The sequence below is a fragment of the Glandiceps talaboti genome, chromosome 10 (genome assembly GCF_964340395.1).
Source record: "Glandiceps talaboti chromosome 10, keGlaTala1.1, whole genome shotgun sequence".
Taxonomy (NCBI): domain Eukaryota; kingdom Metazoa; phylum Hemichordata; class Enteropneusta; family Spengelidae; genus Glandiceps; species Glandiceps talaboti.
Window position 1 is genome coordinate 11,690,983 of NC_135558.1, and position 25,393 is coordinate 11,716,375.

The 25,393-nt window shown below is 35.9% G+C and overlaps 2 protein-coding genes across 2 annotated transcripts; both read left to right on the forward strand.

Annotated features, from left to right (window-relative positions):
- The first annotated feature begins 12,657 nt into the window (after positions 1-12,657).
- Positions 12,658-16,208, forward strand: LOC144440589 (calcineurin-binding protein cabin-1-like). The gene is made up of 5 exons (XM_078129975.1): positions 12,658-12,750; positions 13,383-13,544; positions 14,432-14,644; positions 15,164-15,253; positions 16,074-16,208. The coding sequence occupies exons 1-5, from the start codon at positions 12,658-12,660 to the stop codon at positions 16,206-16,208; spliced, it is 693 nt and encodes a 230-aa protein (XP_077986101.1).
- Positions 16,209-18,975: 2,767 nt separating this feature from the next.
- LOC144440590 (uncharacterized) lies at positions 18,976-23,913 on the forward strand. The gene is made up of 4 exons (XM_078129976.1): positions 18,976-19,040; positions 19,685-19,922; positions 20,457-20,534; positions 21,242-23,913. Exons 1-4 carry the CDS (start codon positions 18,976-18,978, stop codon positions 22,811-22,813), a joined length of 1,953 nt encoding a protein of 650 aa, XP_077986102.1. The 3' UTR covers positions 22,814-23,913.
- The last annotated feature ends 1,480 nt before the right edge of the window (positions 23,914-25,393 follow it).

The window sequence follows — 25,393 nt, forward strand, 5'->3', positions numbered from 1 at the left end:
TACTTTCAAGAATGTTGTCAAAAATATCAATACCTGGCATAAAATCACGTTCATGTAAACAGAGTTTGAAATTAGGTGGATCAATATTTTCCAAATGAGGAAGTAATTGCTGCATGACCCAATCTCTGTCATTTTCATTGTAACAAACAAATGCATCATATCTGATATTCAATGGCTGCTCCTCATCATTGATTTGGAGTTGATAACCACCACGTTTTAGTTTGATGAGGAAACAACCATAGCGTATATACCAACGAAAATGACTACACAATCCTATACAGACAGCAAGAAAGACAACAATTGAAGTTATAGGAACTGAAACCATGAAAGCTAAATTACATTCTAATCCATACTCCAAAGTGAATATTGAAACTCCTTTCATTTCAGTTGGGAATGAACAAAGATTTGGTGAGATCGATAGTTGTAGTTTTTTGTCTGTTCTCATCCATTCGATCATTTCTGCCATTGCACCACACTTTGAACAATCAAATGGACCGTGCTCCAGAATATGAAGGGAAGTGAGATTTGGGTAAACGTGAAGACGTTTTGTGTCAATCTGTGTGATTTTTGTGTCATCAAGACGCAAACTTTCAAGGTGTATTAAAGATTCCGGAATGTCTTCCATATTTTGAATTGAGTTTATAATGCTTAACGACATGGTCCTGACATTTGGAAATAATCCCAAAAATTGTGAAGGTTTTAAACTCAGAGCAAATTGAACATCAGTTAATGATAACACAGTTACAGATAAAAATGGATTTTCAAGAAGATCTTTGACAAACCAAATTGAACTTCGCTCAATCTCTAGTACCTTGAGTTGTGAAAGATTTTTCATGGATGAATCAAATAGGATGGTTGTGGAAAGAATTCGATCTTTTAAACCAACTATAGATAAATGATGCAGAGTTGGAACATCAGCTAAATGCAAATATCTAATGGTATCACAAGATATAGATAATGTCCTCAAATTGGGTAACTTTTGGAAAGGATGATCAAATTTGTTAGAGTGTATCTTATTATCATCTAGATGAAGTGATTTTAGTGCGATGAGAGGAGCAAAGACTGCATGTGGCAGTTTTGTTATTAAATTGTCAGATAAATCTAAAACTTCAAGTTTTGTTAAGGAAATAAAATGTATAGTATCAAGTGATGTTATCTTGTTGACTGAAAAATACAACTCTTTCAAAAATTTAAGATGAGCAAAATTTTTATATGGCAGCTGTTTAAAATCATTAAAACTTAAATCCAATATTTTCAAAGATGGCAGCCATTCAAAAAAATTGTCTGTAAATGTTATAAGACCATTGTGATTCAAATCTAGCTTTTCTACTTGTGGATTTTGCAGACCTGTCGTGTTTACCATGGATAGATTGTGTATGTACCAAAGGCTGAGATCTTTGACAGCAGTATGTTGAAGATCTTCAAATACTTTCTGTAAGCATGAGTCTTCATGCCAGGAGGATTGCAGGTGTAATTTTGAAATGTTTTTCATTATTGCTCTCAGATTTTGACATGGTCTATTTCCTGATAAATCCAACTCTTCTAATCCATAATCTGGTAATTTAATGTTTTCTATCACATGGTCTTGAATATTGTCTGCTAAGAGTGAAACTTGTTTGAGTGTTGTCAAGTTTTTCAGGTTTACTTCACTACATGTTGAATTGAGTTTGCGTCCAGTAAAGATGATAGTCTCAATATTTGACAGTTGTTGAATTTGTTTGTTTGGAAAACAAAATAGTTTATCAAAGGACAAATCTAGTATTCTCAGTTGTTTCAGGTCTTGGAATATATTGTCTGGTAAGTGAGTGATTTCATTAATTTCTAGTTGTAATGTCTGTAGATTGTTTAGTCCTTGAAATGATGATGATGATAATGAAACAATTTCATTCCAACTGATGTCCAGTGTCCGTAAATTTCGGAGTGCAGAAAACATTTGATCTGAAATTGTTGTGAGTTTGTTGCGAGAAATATCCAATATTTCAAGTCGAGGCACATACTTGAAAATGTGTCCATCAACTGTTGCAATTCTGTTCTTGTGGATATTCAGTTCTTTGAGTTCATGAAGTCCTTTAAGGCAGGTAGTACTCAGTTCTGTGATGACATTGTCTTCAATACTCAGTACCTGTAATTTCCCAAGGCCAACAAAGCCACTTGATGGTAACGATGAGATAGAGTTACCAAACAAGGATAAATGTGTTGCAAATGTTGGCAAAGTGTGTGGAATTGATGTCAATCCTCTCGACTTGCAGTCCACATGTGTGTAGTTATAAACTTTACATACCGATTGTCTGGTGTCAGTCACTGGAAGTTGACAAATCAGAAGTAAAATAAATACCGCCATTTTATAAAATCTGACTGCCATTGTCGTCAGGAAACTTGATTCACCAGCTTACCTTTACAGCAAAAGTTTTGATCAAAGGAGTTGTAGTAATGCCAAAAGTCAAGAGTAGTGTGTTGTCTGTCACACACAGGATATGCAGTTAAGATTTTCTTCTGTAAGCTGGTCAAAAACACAGATTGAGGAAGTAAGGTCTCTTCCAGAAATGCTCCGAAGTTTTGAGTAACCAAGAAGTGCAATGTGTTGATTTAGAAGTGTTCCTGAATATACCCTGAGTAGGCAGAAGTGCGAGAATTCCTTCCTTGTCTGTGATTTGTAGTTCCTGAATATATCACTTCATGTGTTAATAAGAAAACTATTGAGAGGAACGGTGTCAATGTTTTTTAGCACAACTGAACTGAGGTTCAGTAGTGCTATAGGGATCGCCCGGCGTCTGTCTGTCTGTGTGTGTGTGTGGATGTGTGTGTGTGTGTAAACAACTTAAAGTCAAAAACCGCTGAACCGATTGCCACGATATTTGGTGGGTCCATTACCTTGGGTGTCTAGTTGGGAAATTGTCCAAATCAAAATGATCACATCACAGGTGTGTATTGGGTCAAAAAATGTGATTTTTGGTCAAAAAACTTAAACTCAGAAACTACTGGGCAGATTGGTGCGAAATTTGGTGGGAACATTCTTTAGGGGGTGTAAAGTAAGATTTGTTCATGACATGATGATTCCATCAGTGATATGCAAATTAGGGCTAAAAATGTGTCTTTTTGGTTGAAAATCTATCATTCCAAAACTACTGAGCAGATTGGGCTGAAATTTAATGGGAATGTATCTAGGGATGTATGGACAAAGAAATATTAAGCATACCATGATTCCATGAGTGATGTGCAAATTAGGTGTAAAAATGTTCATTTTTGGTCAAAAACTTATATCTCAAAAAGTACTTGGTCACCGAGTCTGAAACTTGGTGAGATGTTTTCTGAGCTTTATTCTTCAAAACATTTTGACAAAATTGGCCCTAGCGACCATGACCACGCCCTTAGCAACAACCAAATGGCAGTATATTTTGGTCAAATAACAACATCATATGGTAGGCAAATGAGTAAACATTCAAAAAATGTATGCAAATACCATAGCAACCATGACCACGCCCATAGCAACAGCCAAACGGTCGTGTATTTCACAAAGATAACAGGGATTAATAGACAATTGAATAAACATTCAAAAAATGTATGTAAATTTGCCTAGCAACAAGACCACGCCCATAGCAACTGCCAAATAATCATGTATATTGCAAAGATAACAACAGGAATAGAAAGACAAATGAATAAACATTCAAAAAATGTATGCAAGTGTGCCTAGCAACGAGACCATGCCCATAGCAACAGCCAAATGATCACATATATTGCGAAGATAACAATGGGGATTATCTTTATCTTTGACAACTGAATAAACATTCAAAAAATGTATGTAAATATGCCTAGCAACAAGACCACGTCCATAGCAACAGCCAAATGATAGCATATATCGTAAAGATAGCAACATGGTTGGATAGGCAACTGGATAGTCATTCACCAAATGAACACTTATTGTTAGCATGGACTACCATATGGATAAACATTTTTAAAAACTGTACAGTTGTGCTACAACGCCATTGGCGGTATTTTTAAAAACTTATGTTATTAATATTTAAAATAAATGATACTTTACATTTACCTGGGTTTTATTCTTCAACTTCAGTCATGTGTACAACTTCCTCACAGTAATATGATTTATGATAGTTTCATACCCATTGATTTTGAATTGATTTATACACCAGATGCAAAAGAATAAAAGTGCCTACATTTGAAAGAAATTATCGTGGTAATACATTTGGTGAAGACCACAGAAATAGTTCAATCTGAACTTGTCGAGTCTGTGATCCTGACAAAATAAAATATTCAAAGAAAAACGTATAAGTGTGTAACTGCACCATAAATACAAATAGAAAAATGAAAAGAAATTAGTAATAATATGATATGATATGAACACCATATCATATCATATATTCATAACCACAGCCTCGTACTTGGATTTAAACTCCAATACCGCCTGTGGCTGTTATTGTACACAATATCCTACAATGTCAAGTTCACTGTTTGCCTAAAAATCTATTGTAAAGCTAGTTAACTTTGACAAATTAATATCTGTTGGTAAAATAACTATATAAAAGTTCTGTATATTACGGTTAATACCAAAAGAAGAACTATCTGTTCTTCAAATCATTCAAGTAGACTCGAGTGTAAGTTATTGGATCAAAATTGAAAAAAAAACGTCTGATATTTGTGCCAGGTTTGGTTGAAATTTACTTGTGGGTGACAGAGATATGGCTGTCCATGGATGGACAGACAAACAGACAGACAGACAGACAGACAGACAGACAGACAGACAGACATATGAACACAGTTCATTCTTATAGCCTCCTCTAGGTCTTGCCTGTTGCAGGCTAATAAACTAACAAATAGTGAATTACATGCCAAGTAAAAGTCTAAATTCAAAATGAATCCATAAATATTACTTAGTCTCAGGTAATACTGACCAAAATTAAACTCTGAAATTTAAAATGTTGAAATATTTTGATAAAAACTGGGAAATTTACTGTTAGGTCAAAGGTCAAACATTTGCCACTCTGTTCACCCTATTATCTGTTTTCAGTGCAACTTTTAGTTTCTCCCAAAACAGTCTTCTTCCTACTTCATTTTCAGGCCATTTCATATATTTCTGAGTGAGTAACATCTTTCGTAAAATTCTTGGCATAATATTGTCAGGAATCTCCTGCAACTTAACAAGAAGGAGAAGATTTCTCTTCTGTTGAAATAAATGATCTTGAGCCATTCTCATCTCAAAATAACACCACTCACTTTGTGCAAAGCCAGGTGACAGTATCAACATAGTTTTGTGACTAGTCTCTATACTTTCAAGAATGTTGTCAAAAATATCAATACCTGGCATAAAATCACGTTCATGTAAACAGAGTTTGAAATTAGGTGGATCAATGTTTTCCAAATGAGGAAGTAATTGCTGCATGACCCAATCTCTGTCATTTTCATTGTAACAAACAAATGCATCATATCTGATATTCAATGGCTGCTCCTCATCATTGATTTGGAGTTGATAACCACCACGTTTTAGTTTGATGAGGAAACAACCATAGCGTATATACCAACGAAAATGACTACACAATCCTATACAGACAGCAAGAAAGACAACAATTGAAGTTATAGGAACTGAAACCATGAAAGCTAAATTACATTCTAATCCATACTCCAAAGTGAATATTGAAACTCCTTTCATTTCAGTCGGGAATGAACAAAGATTTGGTGAGATCGATAGTTGTAGTTTTTTGTCTGTTCTCATCCATTCGATCATTTCTGCCATTGCACCACACTTTGAACAATCAAATGGACCGTGCTCCAGAATATGAAGGGAAGTGAGATTTGGATAAACATGAAGATGTTTTGTGTCAATCTGTGTGATTTTTGTGTCATCAAGACGCAAACTTTCAAGGTGTATTAAAGATTTGGGAATGTCTTCCATATTTTGTATTGAGCTCATACTGCTTAATGAGATCTTCCTGACATTTGGAAAGAATCCCAAAAATTGTGAAGGCGTCATGCTGAAAGAAAATTCAACTTCAGTCAATGATAACACAGTTACAGATGAAAATGGATTTTCAAGATCTTCGACAAATGAAATTAAAGTTTGCTCAATCTCAAGCTGTGAAAGATTTTTCATGGAGAAATCAAATAGGATGGTTGTGGAAAGAATTCGATCTTTTAAACCAACTATAGATAAATGATGCAGAGTTGGAACATCGCCTAAATGCAAATTTCTAATCATATTACAAGATATAGATAATGTCCTCAAATTGGGTAAATTTTGGAAAGGATGATAAAATATGTTAGTTTGTATAGCATTACCATCTAAGTGAAGTGATTTTAGTGCGATGAGAGGAGCAAAGACTGCATGTGGCAGTTTTGTTATTAAATTGTTGGATAAATCTAAAACTTCAAGTTTTGTTAAGGAGGTAAAATGATTAGCATCAAGTGATGTTATCTTGTTGACTAAAAAATACAACTCTTTCAAAAATTTAAGATGAGCCAAACTTACGTAAGGCAGATGTTCAAAATCATTAAAACTTACATCCAATATTTTCAAAGATGGCAGCCACTCAAAAAAATTGTCTGTAAATGTTGTGAGTTCATTTTGACTCAAATCTAGCTTTTTAGCCCCCGTCGGACGAAGTCCGAGGCGGGGGCTTTATAAATTGGGTTCTGTCCGTGCGTGTGTGCATCCGTGCGTGCGTCCGTCCGTGCATGCATGCATGCGTGTGTCCGTCCTCAGCCATATCTCGGACAATCATGGACCGATTCCTTCCAAAATTGGTACATTCATAATTAGATATGAGTTACATATGCACGCTGATTTTCTTTTGGATGCGATGTGTTTTAGCTGATTTACAAACATTTAAAATATTTCACATGTCTGTAACAATAATTTGTAGAGTAAATTGTACATGTGTATGAACATGGGTTCAGAATTGCAATCATCGAATTCAAATTTAGATTATCGAATTCAAATTCAGATTAGATTCGGATGTTTGTAAGAGTGACTTGTGTTTTTTATATCTGCATCGATAAAAGGTAAGGAGAATTATTATTCTTTATTGTCAATGTGCTTTGGATAATTATTAATCTTTATTGTCAATGCGCTTTGTACCTGTATGAAAACTAGTGCACACTTCATTACATACAATGCATTTCATGCTGTGCCAATCATAATTGTACATTTGTGGTAAATGGTATGTGTGTAAATAAAGCTTTTGAATGAAAGTTGTAAGCGCAAGTATGCATATTTGTTTATCAAAATCATCAAATATGGCCGGAAAACGGTTTATTGTACTTTTTGAGAATTATTTGGTCCCTATCCAATTCGTCTAATATATGAATATGTCTAATAGTGTGAATCCAAATCTGAGAATATTGTGCAAGATCGCCAACGTTATCATCCAAAAAGAGGCTGATGACGTATGTGCTTTAGATTTCATTCATGAATTGTAGTGCTCGCACAAAATTTCTTCCATTCTCCACGATACAGTAGATTCCGTTGTAAGTTTAACCCTACATTATCAGTGTTCTCCACGAGGGGTTTTTGAGGGGCGCACCGCCCCTCTGTTTGCGTTCAGCGCCCCTTTGTTTTGATGTGAACGTCTTCAAGAGATTCTATTCAATGCCGTTAATGAAGGAAGTGAACAGCGACACTGCGTCTATCATCATTTATGAACTTATTTATCGCCTTGATTATAACAATGGTAGCCGAAACAAAAACAGTAAATGTAGTACCGTCGTAAAGTAGAAGACGGTATGTTGGTAGTTTCTATGGCCGGGTATATCAAGCCGGTAATTTCCAAGCCTTCCCGTATACGTAATACAGTACGCATACGATGTACGATGTCACGGCAATTTTCGCATTGTATCGATAAATACGAACAAAATCCTAAAATTTATACATGTTCTTTAGAAATAACTACTCCGGTACGGTTCCATGGTAAAATTTATGTCCTAAATGATCACGTTTGGATGTGAATCGCGATCGTAGTACCACGAGGTAGCTCCAATGTGGCAGCCATGTTTGTTACTGCACATTTGCACTGAACGTATTCGGTTATTCTTAGCCCAAATTCGTCACATTAAAAATGTACGTATTTCCGGCAAATTTGGATGAAAAATCATTTTCCATTCATGAAAATTAAAAGGATATCAAATTTTAGAGAAATAAAGGGAAATGAATTGTTTTCAATTAATTTTTATGAATGACATGCACCAGATTCAGTAATCAAAAATTGGGGTGAACCTTGATGTATACTACCAATAATTGCAAATTTACCAGGGCAAGTCTGTTTTGGTGTTGGAGGACCTGGGTTTGTTTCTATATCACCTCCAAGCAGGAGCAACATCCTGGTGTAATAATTATAATACAAGTAAAGGTGAAGAATACAAGCGCAGCAGAAGGACAATATCTTTGTTAATTTTACATTGATCATGTAGTGCACAGAATAAAAACTTCCTACAGACTGCCTGTATTGTTGGACACACATTCCCATGATTGTTTTATTGCTAATACCTAGTCAGTAATTTGAAATATAAACTAAGACAATTGAACTTTCTATTTCTAGTTCTTTCAAGTGTTTGTATCCTTGGTACAACTTATATTGTAGTGAGTTCTAGGACAAGTTTCTAATAATGTATGTACTGTCCTATCACCTGTCTTTTATTTTATGTATGTACTGTCCTATCACCTGTCTTTTATTTTATGTATGTACTGTCCTATCACATGTGTTTTATTAGATTTTGGTTGTTGTCTTTGCTTTTGTTCTCTTTGTGTTCTCTAGTTCTCTAGTGGTCTATGTTCAGACCAGCAGTTAATTTGGGACGGTGCCCAAATCCTACTTTAACCTCCTCAACTGAAGAGTGTTCTCGGGTTCTGAGAACTATGTTATTGTATTTATGTCTGTTGTGCAAGGTGTGTGCCTTTGTTGTGTCTGTATGCTTGTAAACCAGTACAGGATCCAACAATTTACTCCTACCACTGATATTGAATTTCATAAAATGGAGAGTGTATTTGAGAGTGCTCTAGAAATTTCATCCCAGTGTATTCTTATAGTGAAAGACTATGGTATGGCATTATTTACTCAAGATGACCAGTTCCACTTGTTCGATCCTCATAGCAGAAATGATCAAGGTTATTCAATGCCTGATGGACATGCAGTTCTTATCATTTTCAAGACAATACATGATCTCTGTACCCATTTAAGACAACTAACATCAATATTGACTGAGGATTCTCTTGCAAGTGTGGCTTTTGAAATTACTCCTACACTAGTCTATACAACAAATAGTCCAAGTGATTCCTTTAACCTTACAGCACATTATGGGATATGTTCATCTGCCATCATAACATGTACAACTGAAGAAAAGTATATACATAAGACGAAACAAACACTTAAAGTTGATAATAAAAAAAAATTCTCAAAAACAGAAAGATCATGTGCGCGTAAAATTAATGTCGCGAACCCTGATTTAAAGGAAGTACAAATGTATTCAACAGAGCAAGACACATTAACACAATATACTAGTGAAACAGCTTCATGTAGCGTCAAAAGCATGCCACAGGTGTGTAAAACAGACCAATTACAAAGAACTGTTTCACAACCTTTGTCATGTGTACTTAAAATTAATGTCACAAAACCTCATTTAAAAAAGGTACAGATATATTCAACAAAACAACAAACATTAACTCACAAAAACACTTGTGAGATAGCTACATATAGAGTCCATAGCATGACACAGGTGTGTAAATCAGACAAATTACAAAGAACTGTTTCACAAACAAGTTATCAGCACAGTGATAATGATTGTAAAATCATTAGTGATTCTGCACCAGTTACACATTATTATCATCCAATTGACAAATCATGGCAATTTGCAAAAGCAATACTGTTTTCTTTGTCCCCACCAAAACACACTTTATTTTTTTTGGGGGCTAGGACTTTAAGTCTCAAACATCCACTGCGGGGGCTGTGTCATCTTCGATGGCTTGTCTACTTGTGCATTTTGCAGACCTGTCGTGTTTACCATGGATAGATTGTGTGTGTACCAAAGGGTGAGATCTTTGACAGCAAAATGTTGAAGATCTTCAAATACTTTCTGTAAGCACAGGTCGTCATGCCAGGAGGATTCCAGGCGTAGCTTTGAAATGTTTTTCATCATTGCACTCAGATTTAGACAGAACGTATTTCCTGATAAATCCAACTCTTCTAATCCATAATCTGGTAATTTCATGTTTTCTATCACATGGTCTTGAATATTGTCTGCTGACAGTGAAACTCTTTTGAGTGTTGTCAAGTTTTTCAGGTTTACTTCACTACATGTTGGATTCAGTTTGGGTCCCTTAAAGATGATAGTCTCAATATTTGACTGTTGTTGAATTTGTTTGTTTGGAAAACAAAATAGTTTGTTGCTGAACAAACTTAGTATTCTCAGTTGTTTCAGGTCTTGGAATATATTGTCTGGTAAGTGAGTGATTTCATTAATTTCTAGTTGTAATGTCTGTAGATTGGTTAGACCTTGAAATGATGATGATGATAATGAAATAATTTCATTCCATCTGATGTCCAGTGTCTGTAAATTTCGGAGTGCAGAAAGCATTTGATCTGGAATTTCAGTGAGTTTATTGGAAGATAAATCCAATATTTCAAGTCGAGGCACATACTTGAAAATGTGTCCATCAACTGTTGCAACTCTGTTGTTTTGGATATTCAGTTCTTTGAGTTCATGAAGTCCTTTAAGGCAGGTGTCACTCAGTTCTGTGATGATATTATAGGTAATACTCAGTACCTGTAATTTCCCAAGGCCAACAAAGCCACTTGATGGTAACGATGAGAGAGAGTTACCAGACAAGGATAAATGTGTTGCAAATGTTGGCAAAGTGTCTGGAATTGATGTCAGTCCTCTAGACTCACAGTCCACGTGTGTGTAGTTATAAACTTTACATACCGATTGTCTTGTTTCAGTCACTCTAAGTTGACAAATCAGAAGAAAAATAAATACTGCCATTTTATAAAATCTAACTGCCATTGTTGTCAGGAAACTTGATTCACCAGCTTCACTTTACAGCAAAAGTTTTGACTAAAGGAGTTGTAGTAATACCCCAAGTCAAGAGTAGAGTGTTGTCTGTCACGCACAGGATATGCAGTTAAGATTTTTTTTCTGTAAGCTGGTCAAAAACACAGATTGAGGAAGTAAGGTCTCTTCAAGAAATGCTCCTGAGTCTTGAGTAACCGAGAGGTGCAATGTATTGATTCAGAAGTGTTCCTGAATATACCCCAAGTAGAAAGAGGTGAAATGCCTCAATTTGGAAATTCCCCAAAAAAATCTTGTCTTGTGTGAATAAAAGCCTATTGAGATGAGCTGTGTCTATGAATGTTAACAAATTTATGTTATTGATATTTAAATGAAGGCTACTTTACATTCACCTGGGTTTTATTCTTCAACTTCAGTCATGTGTACAACTTCCTCATAGTAATTTGATCTTTGATAGTTTAATACCTATTGTAGATGAATGACGCAGCTCTATAAATAGTGAATGTTTTCAAGCGAACACTTCCTTGTTTGTTTGTTTGTTTCATTGTTTCTTTGTTTCTTTGTTAGAAAGTGGTAAATGATAAAGAAATGCAAAATCTTAATGATATTAAAGTAATATACACAATTGTAATACTTAACTAAAACCTTGATTAACATATACTTAGTGTGTTATGGTGTTCTATAATGTTGAAGACATATCTAAGCTATCATTAAGAATTGTCTTGTGGCATAATTAAATCAGTTAATTAATGGTTTAATAGGGGATTCCGTGATATTTTAGTATATACCGATATATACTTTAATTATAACATTGAATTATAAATGTAAAGTGATATTACAACAGTGCTGATAAAACTATGAACAGGTCATCGACCTACAACATATATATAATATGGTGATAACAATCATAATTCACAATCTGGTTTTAAGTCCATGTACTAACAAATAATGAACTTAATAGTGCTTATTTAAAGCCAAGAATTCAATCAAAAGAAAAAGTTAAAAAAATTAATTTTTTGAATTCAAGTTTACAACACACATGCACATGCACACACACAGACACACACACACACAGACAGACAGAGACACACAGACTCACATACACACATGCACGCACACACACACATACATACATACATACATACATACATACATACATACATACATACATACAGTCACACACACACACACACACACACACACACACACACACACACACACACACACACACACACACACCATGTATTTACTGAGGTCTACATAACCAGATGACACAATACTTAGTTCAGAACTCCACTGATTATAACTTGATAAATCTTATTTCTTTTTTTACAGACCTGTTGTGAAAGAATTATATTATTTGCTAGCAGATTATTATTTTAAGAACAAAGAATGGGGGTAAGTACTGACATGTGATAACTGACAATTATTTATTACTCGATAAACACCAGATGTTGGCAGACAATATGGTTCCATTGAAATTGATAGCGATATTAATCTATACAAGTGTTTTTAAACCAGAAATAAATCTGACAGGACTTTTGCCATTAGCAAACTAGCATTGTTTTGCCTAGATTTGTCGAGTACTGTCCACATTGGTGTATAATAGGGAATTGACTTCATTTCAGGAAAGCTATCAAGTTCTACATGCATGACATCTGTGTGCGGCCAGACCGTTTTGATAGCTGGGCTGGTATGGCCCTAGCAAGAAGCAGTAGACTGGAAGCTAAACTGAGTTCAGTAAGTCTTACACAACTCATTTCATGTCATACTGTTAGGTTTAGTGGATTCACTGTGTGTTTTATTATGCAAATGTGAAATACATCAAATCAGTTATCTGAAAAATGAAAGATTTAACAATTTGGCCACTAGGGGTGTTTTTACATAGCATATTCTGATCAGAAAATGCACTTATTGAAGACAGAGTAGTTTTCAGCTGAACTTGCATAGACTTCAGTATCTTTGTACCACAATTTTGACAGAGGACACTGATAAAATACCTGGAGACTTCTTGTACATTAAACCTTCCCTTCCACTCTCAAAAAAAACCAGTGTCACCAATGAATTAATCAGAATCACTACTTGACAAAATACAAAAGTAACTGTATTTGTGTATTTTTTGCTCATCATAATTGTTTATTTCTGTTTATATGTGTTTGTTTACACAACATTTGGGGATATACCAGATGTATTTATAGGTATGTATATGTGTGTGGCTATTTTGATGTACGTTTGTTTGTTTGTTTGTTTGTTTGTTTGTTTATACTCATGTTTGTTTGTTTATACTCATGTTTGTTTGTTTGTCTAATATATACCCATATTTGGTTGTTTGTTTAGTATATACCCATGTTTGTTTGTTCATTTATTCATAGTGCGATGTCAAGAATGAGAGTGCAATGCAGAAGAATGCGGCTGCTGCCTTACGGTGTTTTCAAAGAGCTCTAGAGATTGACCCTAGTAACTACACTTTATGGATTGAATATGGTTCCTTGGCATATGCCTTGCATTCACACTCATCCAGACAACTTAAACAGGTAACAAAAAAGATTTCAAACCCTTTCTTTGGAATGATCACACAATGTCACACAAACTCAACAAAGGGGGAAGGGGGTCTGGCATCGATGTGATTGCTGAACTTCATTTTTGCACTTCTAGCCAAATTTTGAATACTTTCAGGCCTTCAATGATAAAATCTTCTGTATTTACTACTGAGATGTGATAGGTTGCTAAAAATTTACTTCTAATGTGAGATACAGTGCTCGGAGGGGTGTCCTAAATGAACGATGTTCATTTATTGAGCATGTGGGACATTGTGTGACTCTCGTACCCAGATTTGATTCAGAGCCCCGGTAGGCTTACTCTGATTTGGGAAATATCAAACTTTAGTTAATGGCAAATTTGATATGGACAGTGATTGTGGACTTCATAGGCTGTGACTTGTCTTACAATATGAAGCTTGTTTACATCATTATTACGCATGATGTAGCAGTGATTACTTCCATCAGTGGGGTGCACATTTAGCAATGGTACATACACTGTAATGCAATTCTTCAAATATTGTGTATTTAAATGAGCATACTAGAATTCAATGTACGTGAAATTAGGTGAACTTGTTACGTTTTTACAAAATTTACTGTTTTGAAGGATGATGTGCAATAAGAACAGAATCCCAGATGTGTGAATACCTATGTGGGTACTCAGGATATTTGCCTCAAGCTTGCCAGGTTTCCTACTTTGCTTGTGAAAGTACAACCATCTAGAACACCTCAAGTGCTCATGCAAAGACCACAAGTACGCTGCACAGTCACTCATACAACATAGGGTTCCATCAAAGTACACAGAGTGAAATGTTACACATACCAACTTCTATTATGCTACTAGATACATTTGTATATTAAACAATTTGTTGCAATTGTTTCAGCAGAAGACCCAGGTTTCCATGACAACAGAGATGATGCAAACTTTGAAGAGCAAGAGAGAAGAGATGCTGGAATTAGCAAGGAAGTGTTTTGGAAAAGCTAAAGACTGTGAAGGTGATGGAGAGGAGGAGGAATGGTTGATACACTACATGTTAGGAAAGATTGCAGAGAAACAACGGCGCCCTCCACAGGTCTATCTAGAACACTATAAACAGGTATGCATTACTGGCTGTAACAATATTTTTGATTGGTTGAGATGAGTGACTTCATGTCAGGCAGTAACATTACTTCTAATAGGTTTAGGTAAAAACTTAACATGATAAACAGTAACAGTGTTTCTGATAGGCTTATGTAGTGGGACATGTTAGACAGTAACAGTGCTTCTGATAGGCTAATGGAGTGGCTTCATGTGTTAGGCTGTAACAGTGTTTCTGATAGGTTTATGTAATGGCTTTACATGTTAGACAGTAACAGTGCTTCTGATAGGCTTTGTGTGTTAAGTTGTAACAGTGTTTCTGATACGTTTGTGTAGTGGCTTTATGTGTTTGACAGTAACAGTGCTTCTGATAGGTTTGTCAGTTGCTTCACTGAGAACTGGGTAAAACCATGCTTTGTTTGTGATCTATATCTCTGCCAGTCGACTGTTCTTTATACCTAAATTTTACTCCTAATCTGTATAAGGCATATGGCTAGTATTCTTGAGAATGATTTTGAATGTTTTTGTTTATCTCCAGGCTGCCAATCATTTATATGAGGATGATGCCAGTTATCCCAGAAAGATACACTACCATAATCCACCAGACTTGGCCATGGAGGCATTAGAAGTATGTAAATTATCTATTGTGTGTATGACTTTGATATTAAGACACTTTTTGCTTGAAAAATATGCGTCCCTCCCATTTTTTTTTGTCAAATGATAGAATAAAAAGGAACAACATTGTGGATTTTTCCACTTTGATGAGAAGAATAGTACATTATTAATGTTACATTATGTACCCTTGATTTCTTGCATCAGTCTGTGCACAACTATTGTATTTACACTGCAAATGTGATTACATGTTTAAACATGTATGCAAATGAGTGTTCTATGTACAGTTATATTTTTTTGAAATTTGCTTTTTCAGATAAGCATATGCATTAATAATAGAATCCCATGACAAGTGTGTGAGTACTCAAGGTATTTGAACTTGAGTGATGTTTTCTTGTTGCACTTGTACTCGTTTATGGTGGCAAAGAACACCACAAGCACTTGCGCCACTACCGTGAATATCTTGTTTTGCTAAACTACAAGTATGTGATCTAATCAAATCAAGTATACAGTGATCTTATTGTCAAAGTCTAGTAAATTAAATATTTGGGTTTTTTAAGAAATTTTATTCCTCAGAAAGAGACAGTGATTATGTTTGCATGTACATGTAAACATAATAAGCATGTGCTTATCTGAAAATTATTTTGCATGCACACACTTATCTGGAAAAGCAATGTTCATTTCTTACGCCACGCTGGATAGACCCGAAAGATTTGTCATTTCCTTTGCTTATGTAACCACTTGCTCCACCCAGTATACATAAGCGGAAAGAACGATGGATTTTTCAATCTACAGGCTAGACAAAACTAATTTATTAACTATGGTTGTATGTACAGGTTCATTTCAGACTCCATGCATCGGTAATAAAATTATTAGGTGACAGTGATGCTGTTAGTGTAGACTATAAGATATTAGAAGATTACATCTTGGAAGCTACTGGTGGGCCATTTGCCAAAGGTCAACAAAAGTAAGTGTGTTTTGACTCTAAACTATGGACATACAAACAACAAATGTATCAACTAAATCTTCGACTAGTTTTGCACCTCAGTTTTAAAACTCATTTGGTGTAGCTTTGTTGATACAACTGCCGACATCAGACCGTGGACGAACACAACCTGTTACAAACAGGGAAAGTAAACAAATGAATTGGATTAATAACACTTGGCTCAGCATGTTGGAAGTACAGAGACTTGTATTACACACCATGGTTTGATAAGAACAGTTGTATGGCTGTTTTATGTGTACATGAAATGCCAGGGGAACTGGACATTTGTTTGTGAAGGTGAACTATTGTGTAAAGAGGCCATAAAACTGTTCATATCAAATGATGGAATGTAATACAAGTCTCTGTACTTTCAACATGCTGAGCCAAGTGTTAATAATCTAATTCATTTGTTTACTTTCCCTGTTTGTAATTCGTCCATGGTCTGATGTCAGCAGTTGTAATGTTCACACTGTATCATAAATGAGGTAGTGGTGATGAGTTTATCAGAGATATACCTCAGCAGACATCAAAGTCACAAGTGTCAAAATGTTTTGTTTTTTTCCATTTTAGGGAAGTTGAGAGTATATCAACCAGCAGTCCTTCGTCACAAGACATTCCCAGACCAACCTTCACTGCCACTCCCATCGACCATGATTACACTCTCACACATTCTGCTTCAAAACAAAAAAATGACCAGACAACCAAGCCAAAAATGAACCAAGACACCAATAAACCAACAGAGTTACAGACAACAGTCCAGGAAACCGAGAATGTCCAACCTGTCTTTAGTGAAATAAAGATGACGCTATGTGAGGACACTAAAGTATTGCCAACAACGGCCCTAGTAACTGAAGATGATACTGCTGATAAAGACAAGATAACAAAAGCAAAGGAGGAAGATAAGATGGATAAAGATGGGAAAACGGATACTAAAGATGATTGCAAGGAAACAACAGAGAAGGAGAAAAAACTAAAAGTGGTTAATTTGTGTTTGGATGCCTTAAAACTGTGTCTGTCTCGGTTTCCACAACACTACAAATCACTCTACAGGATGGCAAAGATTTACCTCTACTCGTCCACTCATGAGGTAAAATATACAGTTTATTCCTACCAAGTGAGATTTAACCGTATTCATGCACTCACACATTAATACAACCCTTAACACTCAAGTAAAATAATTTCACTCTGAGACACTCTCATACATTAATACAACCCCTAACACTCAAGTAAAACAATTTCACTGTGAGGCACACTTATTCATAACATTCGTATCAAGTGTAAGATAACAAATTTTCAATGCTTTGATTGTCCATGTTGTATGTGACCTCCCTTATATCGTCAATTTGTAAACTATGTTTTCAGCTAACAAACAGTCAACTGGTTACGGTGAATGGTATAGCATGATAGTTTGGATTATATTTAGCACTCCATTAGGTAAAAAACAACTTGTTTTATGAAATCTTCATTTTACATGTAGTCTGTAAGGTACACCATGATGAGGTGCCCTCATGCACTGGTCACAACCGTTTAGGAGCAGATAGACGAGGGCAGAGTGACTCAACATATCTTGCCATCTATCTTACATGCCTCCCAATGGTACTGTAACATTGTTTACAGATTGGTTACATTTAGAGTGACCACAAACTGGACATATACAGGGACCTCCTTGCAGTGGATGGCAGTGGATGGAGCCATCCAGCATTCGTTTAAAATAGACAGCACAAAAATATACAGTATTGTGATACATTGTACTTTTAAAACACAATATGAAAGCTGTAGGTGATTATGGCACAAATCGAGATCACTTTGGTGTTACAGGTTGTAAATACTGTACATGTTCAAAGGTGTTTGAAATTATGAAATTTTCATCATGATTTTTTGTCTCATTTTGTCTTCAGAATATCCAATGGAGTAGAGATCTGTTACTGGGGACTGGTAACATACCATGGCATCACTGCAGTCATATGCCAGCACAAGGATTGTTTGCTGAACGCAATAAAAGTAATTTCTTTAATGGTATATGGAGAATACCAGTGGATGAGATTGACAGGTAAGTAAAGGGTTAGATAGTAGAATATAAATAGTGATATCACCAATCAATCAATCAATCAACCAACCAACCAACCAACCAATCAATCAATCAATCAATCAGTCAGCTAATCAATAAGTCGATTAACCAATCAATTAGAAATCAGTCAGTGAGTCAATCAATCAATCAATTAGTCAGTTAATCAATTAATTAATCAATCAATCTAGAATTAATCAGTCAATCAACCAGTCAATCAGATATCAGTCAGTGAGTCAATCAATCAATCAAGTAGTCTATCATTCAATCAATCAATCAATCAATCAATCAATCAATCAGTCAGTCACTCAATCGTAAACATTTATAATGTACCTAAACATGTCACAGTTCATTATGGCTTGATCAAGTTAGATACCAACACTATACCATTGAGTAAATATTGAAGTGCCTTACAGTAGCTAAATACATTACATACACAAAAATACTTCAAGTATATGAAATTACATGTAAAAGCCTTGAAGATACACAATGTTGAATGATTCATGACAAAGTGGTATATTTTGATAAATTTAGTGGGCCATTCTATTTCTTTCTTATCAAATGTTATGAAACTAGTTGTCCATCAACTGGAAATACTAACGGCATGTCCTAATTTTTTTTCAGACCTGGTAGTTTTCCATCTCACATGCATCGCTCCATCATTCTGCTGCTGGAAGTACTTCTAAAAATGAAAGATTACAAAGTCCTGTTTCTTGTGTCCAGTCAATTACAGAGAACACCAGATCAGGGAAAGTAAGTACAGTGAACATTAATCAAGCTGCAACAAGGAATGGACACAGCAGTTTTAGAAATAGACAGTAAAAATAGTGCAGTCAAAAAATTGCAGGTACCGTTTTTAAGTTTGCGTTTGGAACAAAAGTTTAATTCAATACTATATTCATACTGAAGTCCAAATGATTACTGTATTAATTGTAAATACCTGTGGAAGTATGACATACACAGACACTGTTGAAATGTTTATCCTATATTATCATATGTGGCATTTCTGCTAGTATCCTTACATTTGACCTTGACCTTTGCCTTCAAGGTCAAATGTCAAAAATTTGTTTAATACATATTGAAGTGAATGTAGTACAGTGGACCCTAATTAAACTGTAAAAGAAATGGAATAATAGAAAAAGATGGGAGCCAAAGTGACACCCACAAGTTATCCACAACTATGAGTTAGTGATGCCGTCGTACATTAATGATCACTATTTTTATACTTTTATCCAAATCAAGCCAATTTGTGCAGAAGCTTTACAGAGAAGTGTGATATGAGTCTGGTATTGAATTCTCTTAAGAATAAATAATTTTGAAATATCTCTTTGTTCAGGAGGTGTTTATCATCCATGAAGACTTGTTTTTCAATGTCATGTGATTCACTTTTGTTACAGGAAGTATTTACGTGATGTAGACAGAGTTCTACTAGCCAAGCTAGCCTACGATTATGCACTACAGGTCCTAGAAGGTCAAATAGAACATATGAAGGAAAAGGAAAATGATGGTGAACTGTTCCAGTTACTGTTGGCCTCCTATAAAGTATGGCAGTATGGGTCCAGTAAGTTACAGACTCAGATGGACTCTGCCAACAAACTACTAAGTACAGCATACAGAACCTACAGGGAGAGTGAGGTAGGTATAGTTAGGTCTTCCCTAATTAATAAAGTTTTACTATCAAAATACTAGTTGAGGTTTACAGATCCTACAAGGAAAGTGGAGAAGTGAGCATTGTTAGGTCTTCCTAATTAATACAGTTTAATCAACAAAGTACAAGTGGCAGCTTACAGATCCTACATGTAAAATGTGGTGAGCACTGTTAGGTCTTCCCTAATTAATACAGTTTAATCAACAAAGAACAATTCCAGCTTACATATCCTACAAGGAAAATGTGGTGAGCACTGTTAGGTCTTCTCTAATAAGTACTAAAATAGTGCTTGCTGCAGCATAGATTCTACAAAGAAAGTGAGGTGTGTTAGGTCTTCCTTAGTTAAAACAGTTTCAACTGCAATGTATAAATTTATACAAAAACAGCCAAGTACTACATGGTTCTTTGCACATACAGAGCTTTGTCGAAGATATTTACACTTTTACAACTTTTTATCAATATCTAATGAATTTGTGCCAATTTAATGATGTAGCCTAACACAGTTTATGATTTGTCATCAGGTGGAGGAGGGTATACCCATACTGGAACAAGCTATTAGGTTTTGTAATCAACATAGTAATATACATAAACAACCACAGGTAAGTAACAAGTTTAATAGTAATCAGAGATGACAGGAAATTCTAACTGTCACGAGACTTTAATCGATTTCAATGAGAAACAAATGTAATGGCCAGAGAGGGCGCACCATATTAACCACTTCATGTTAGGTTATAGGTGACTGTTTATGAGGATGAGATTATATGAGTGTATGTCATTCCCTGTGCTATCCATTATATACGATGTATCAGTGTCTCAGTCTTTCTATTATCCAAAATGTAACTATGTCCCAGTTTGTCTTTTGCCATCATTGCATCAATGTACCTGCCTATCTTTCCTACACGATGTAGCAATGTCTTTGTCTGTCTGTCTGTCTGTCTGTCTGTCTGTATGTATGTATGTATGCGTGTGTATGTATGTCTGTCTGTCTGTCTGTATGTCTGTCTGTATGTATGTATGTATGTATGTATGTGTGTATGTCTGTCTGTCTGTCTGTATGTATGTATGTGTGTGTATGTCTGTCTGTCTGTATGTATGTATGTATGTATGTATGTATGTCTGTCTGTCTGTCTGTCATCCATAATGTGTTAATGTTGTCGGTCTGTTATCCACAATGTATCAAGCTGTCTGGCTGTCAGCCTAAATGTATCAGTGTACCTGTCTGTCTGTCTGTCTGTCTGTCTGTCATCCACAATGTAATGATGTTCATGACTTTTTGTAATGCCAAAGTTGCTATTTGTTATTGCAGACACCTACTCATGGTGAGTCCATGTTTTGGCCTTCTATGTCAACCAAGAGTTCTTCACTACTAAGTAAAGAAGATGCTGAGACTCCAACACAGAGGAAATCAGATATCCAACCTAGTGGCAGTGACGTCAAAGAATCTAGTAAGAGACCGGAAAGTTTGGAAAAATCTGACACATTTGTTGAGGGCGCTACAGTCAAAGAAATGAGCAGACATAGTGAAGATAGCAATAGTCTGAATGAAGTTCAAAATATCGTCTCCAATGTTGACATTCCTGGCACATTGGCATCTACACTTCAATCAGATCTTGTGACAAGGCCCTTCTCCTTGACTGCTTCAACAGGAAGTAGTCCACTCTTTAAAAGTAAAACACCACATAGAAGTGTTAGCAAGTCACCACCAAGGGCTGGTGCTAGGTCACCTACGAGGCTTTTCACTAAGTCACCAACAAGAGGTGTCACCAAGTCACCAACAAGGCTTTTCACCAAGTCACCAACAAGGACTGGTGCTAAATCACCAACAACAGGTGTTGTCAAGTCACCAACAAGAGGTGCTACCAAGTCACCAACAAGGATTTTCACCAAGTCGCCAACAAGAGTTACCCCTAAGTCACCAACAAGGGGTTTGACTAAGTCACCGACAAGGGTTATTCCCAAGTCACCAACAGGAGTTGGCAGTAAATCCCCACTGAGGGCAGACATGAAATCACCTCCAAGCACTGGTAGTTTTTCACCTCCTAGCAGTACCTTCAGCTTTCAGAAATGTTTCGAGCAATCTTTACTACATTCCAGCAGTAGCTCAAAAAGTCCCATAGGAAAGTTGTTGCCATCCAAAAGCCCAACAATAGATGAACCCAAGAGAAGCACACCATCAGAAGAACAAAAAGCAGCACCTTCCAGTGAATCCTACCACGGTAGAAGCAGTGGCTTTGCTGGTCTGTCAATGGAACAACTAACTGATATTGCTGATAGTAGGGACTTTGGAACTATGGTTAGTAGACTCGTAGAAAGTCTTGTCACACAAAAATCACAAGATGACAATAGTGATGACATAGTAACATCCATATACAATCAATCCAGTGAAGGAACCAGTGTTCCCATAGCAACAACTAGTGGTTGTCAACCAGAGACTAGTGTTCCCACAGCAACAACTAGTTACGGTCAGCCCAGCAATGAGACTAGTGTTGCCATGGCAACAGCTAGTTATGGTCAGCCAAGCAGTGGGACCAGTGTTACCAAGGCAACAGCTAGTTATGGTCAGCCTAGCAGTGGGACCAGTGTTCCCATAGTGACAACTAGTTATGGTCAGCCTGGCAGTGGGACCAGTGTTCCCATAGTGACAACAACTTCTGGTCAACATATTGATGATGCAACGAGTATTCTCACAGCCACAAGTTATGGTCAACATAGAGACAGGTCTGGTGTTGGTGAGGTACAGCCTACACCATCACATCAACCAAGTATCCTAGGGTTTGATACAACATTTGACAGTTTACTTACAAGTCACTTGTTAGGATTTGCACCCACTGAGGGTGTATCTAAGGAGTCTGATTCTGATGAAGGATACATGAAGTGAGCCTACAGTAAATAGTGTTTCTCTAACCACCTGCCGTTGGACCAATGCGAAAACAGTGTTTCTCTAACCACCTGCTGTTGGACCAATGGAAAATAGTGTTTCTCTCACCACCTGCTAGTGAGCCAGTGAAAAACAATGTTTCTTTCATATCTGTGAATGAGCCAATGGAAAACCATGTTTCTGTCACTACCCTTTAGTAAGTTAATGAAAAGCAGTGAATCTCTCACCCCTCTTTAATCATGTAATCTTGAAAAAATACCAATACTGTATAAACTGAGATAAAAAAATCGTGACATGCACTTTCAGTGATGTGAGGTGACCATCAGCAGCATGTCTGAGTAAAGGAAAGTGTAGGACTGCTACAATGTATATGTAAATATCATGGTAATGTGTTACCATGGCAGTGTAAATATTACATAAGTACCTTGTAAATTTTTCACATTTTTCTCCAAACATTTTCCATAGTTTAGAAGTTGTTAGAATGCTCATGTAAGTATTACATAGAACAACTTTAATAAATATGAAATCATGTTATTTAAAACTGATGATACTGTGTTTTTCATAAATCCTCCAACATTAATACTGACACAGTAACCTGTAACACTTGGCAACAAGACTGTACCCGTAGCAATAGTCATCTGATGTTGTATATTATGATAGCAAAAGTGGTGGGGAGGCAAGTGAATAAACATCCAAGCAATGAACACATGTGCCTAGCAACAAGACTATACCCATAGCAAGTCATATGATGCAGTATATTGCGAAGATAAAAATGGGTGGGTAGGCAAGTGGATAAACATCAAAGCAATGAACACATATGCCTAGCAATAAGACTATGCCCACAGCAACAGTCATATGATGTTGTATATTGATATTATTGCATGATGTATATTGCAAAGGTAACACCAGGGGTGGGTAAGCAAGTGGATAAACATCCAAACAATGAACACATATGCATAGCAACACGGCTATACCCATAGCAACAGTCATACGGTGCAGTATAGTGCAAAGATAAAAACACAGATGGGTAGGCAAGTGGATAAACATCCAAAAAATGAAGAGATATATGACTGGCTACAAGACTATACCCATAGCAACACTGAGACGTTTAGTATGTAGTTATATAGTTAGATTTGAAACAGGGTTTTATACCAAGACAAAATAAACTGACGTGAACAATATTGACTGTGTCTCCGTAATGATTTATTTTAGTAATAAAGCCTTGATAACTGTATCTACAATATTTCTCTGCTGATTGAAAATGGATCAAAAGTCACTATAATTAGTTGAAACATCTTGAATTCTCAAAGGATCTGCATTCTGTTTTATTGCCATTCTAACCCTTGAAAGTGATGAAGGTATTTATATATATTCAGCACTAGTATGATGTATGTGTTACAAATTCTTGGTATCTGCAGTAGTATATCATTTCATGCTAGAGTGTTAAAACAGAACAAGAAGGTTGACTTATTCTCATGCAAGCTTATATTAATACGTGTGGAGAGGAAGTCATGGTGTTGATTCATGCTAGAGGGTTAAAATAGTACAAGGTTGACTTATTCTCATGCAAGCGTATAGTAATACGGTGTATATATGTGGAGCGGAAGTGATGGTGTTGACCAAGAAATTTGGATGATCATTACTTTTATGATGCGCATAGGTGGTGGAATTCTGTTGCAGGTACTGGGGATTGATAGACTGCAGGATATGTCGTGTCGTTACACCCTCACTGGCCGATGTGTGAGGGCGCCCCATCATGGCGTACCTTACAGACTGACTGAGGATTGTAGGACCATATTTTAGATGCCAAATAACTACACTAGTGGTGGAGTCTGTCTTAGAATGTTTCACACCCAAAAAATTATGGGATGGGATATTCTTGTTTAACATATACGTTGGCACTATGGCAACACGGGTCAGATTAATGAATTGAAAATTCTGTAAATTTGTAAATGTAGACTGTGAAAGAGTAGCTGACATGTTGGGTTAATTGGGAACTTGCAATCCAAACTGAGCATGCTCAGATGCAAAGGACTATGGGATTATATCTGTTGTTATCGTAATACCTTAATCAGGAGCAACTGATAAAATAAACCTCCCACAATGGTCAGGGTGACTATGAATTGATCGTTCCTGGTTATAAACAATGTAACAGTATTGTATAATTAGTATTTATTATCACTTTTTCCATGATGCAACATGGCAGGTTTGCAAGTTCCCTATTAACCAATATGTCACAAATCATACCCAAATCTTATGTATACCCACCTATAGAGGGGGTAATTCTTTATTAAGTTGATAGCCTCTGACTCAAGCTGCACTAGTATTCATAAATAAAATTTGGCAGACAGTAGAAGTATAAAAGTTACCATGTCTTAATTCATATTTCTGATAAAAATAGTATCGAGAAAAGAAAATACTCTGTGCTTCAAAGTTTATGTCATTGACTGTTTAATGAAGATTTTCACTGAAATATACAATTCTTATAAAATCTATTTCTTATAAGTAATTTAAATAAAATAATCGTATGAAAAAAAGTATGATTTATAAAACTGGGTAGTACTGTAGTGGTCTTATAGT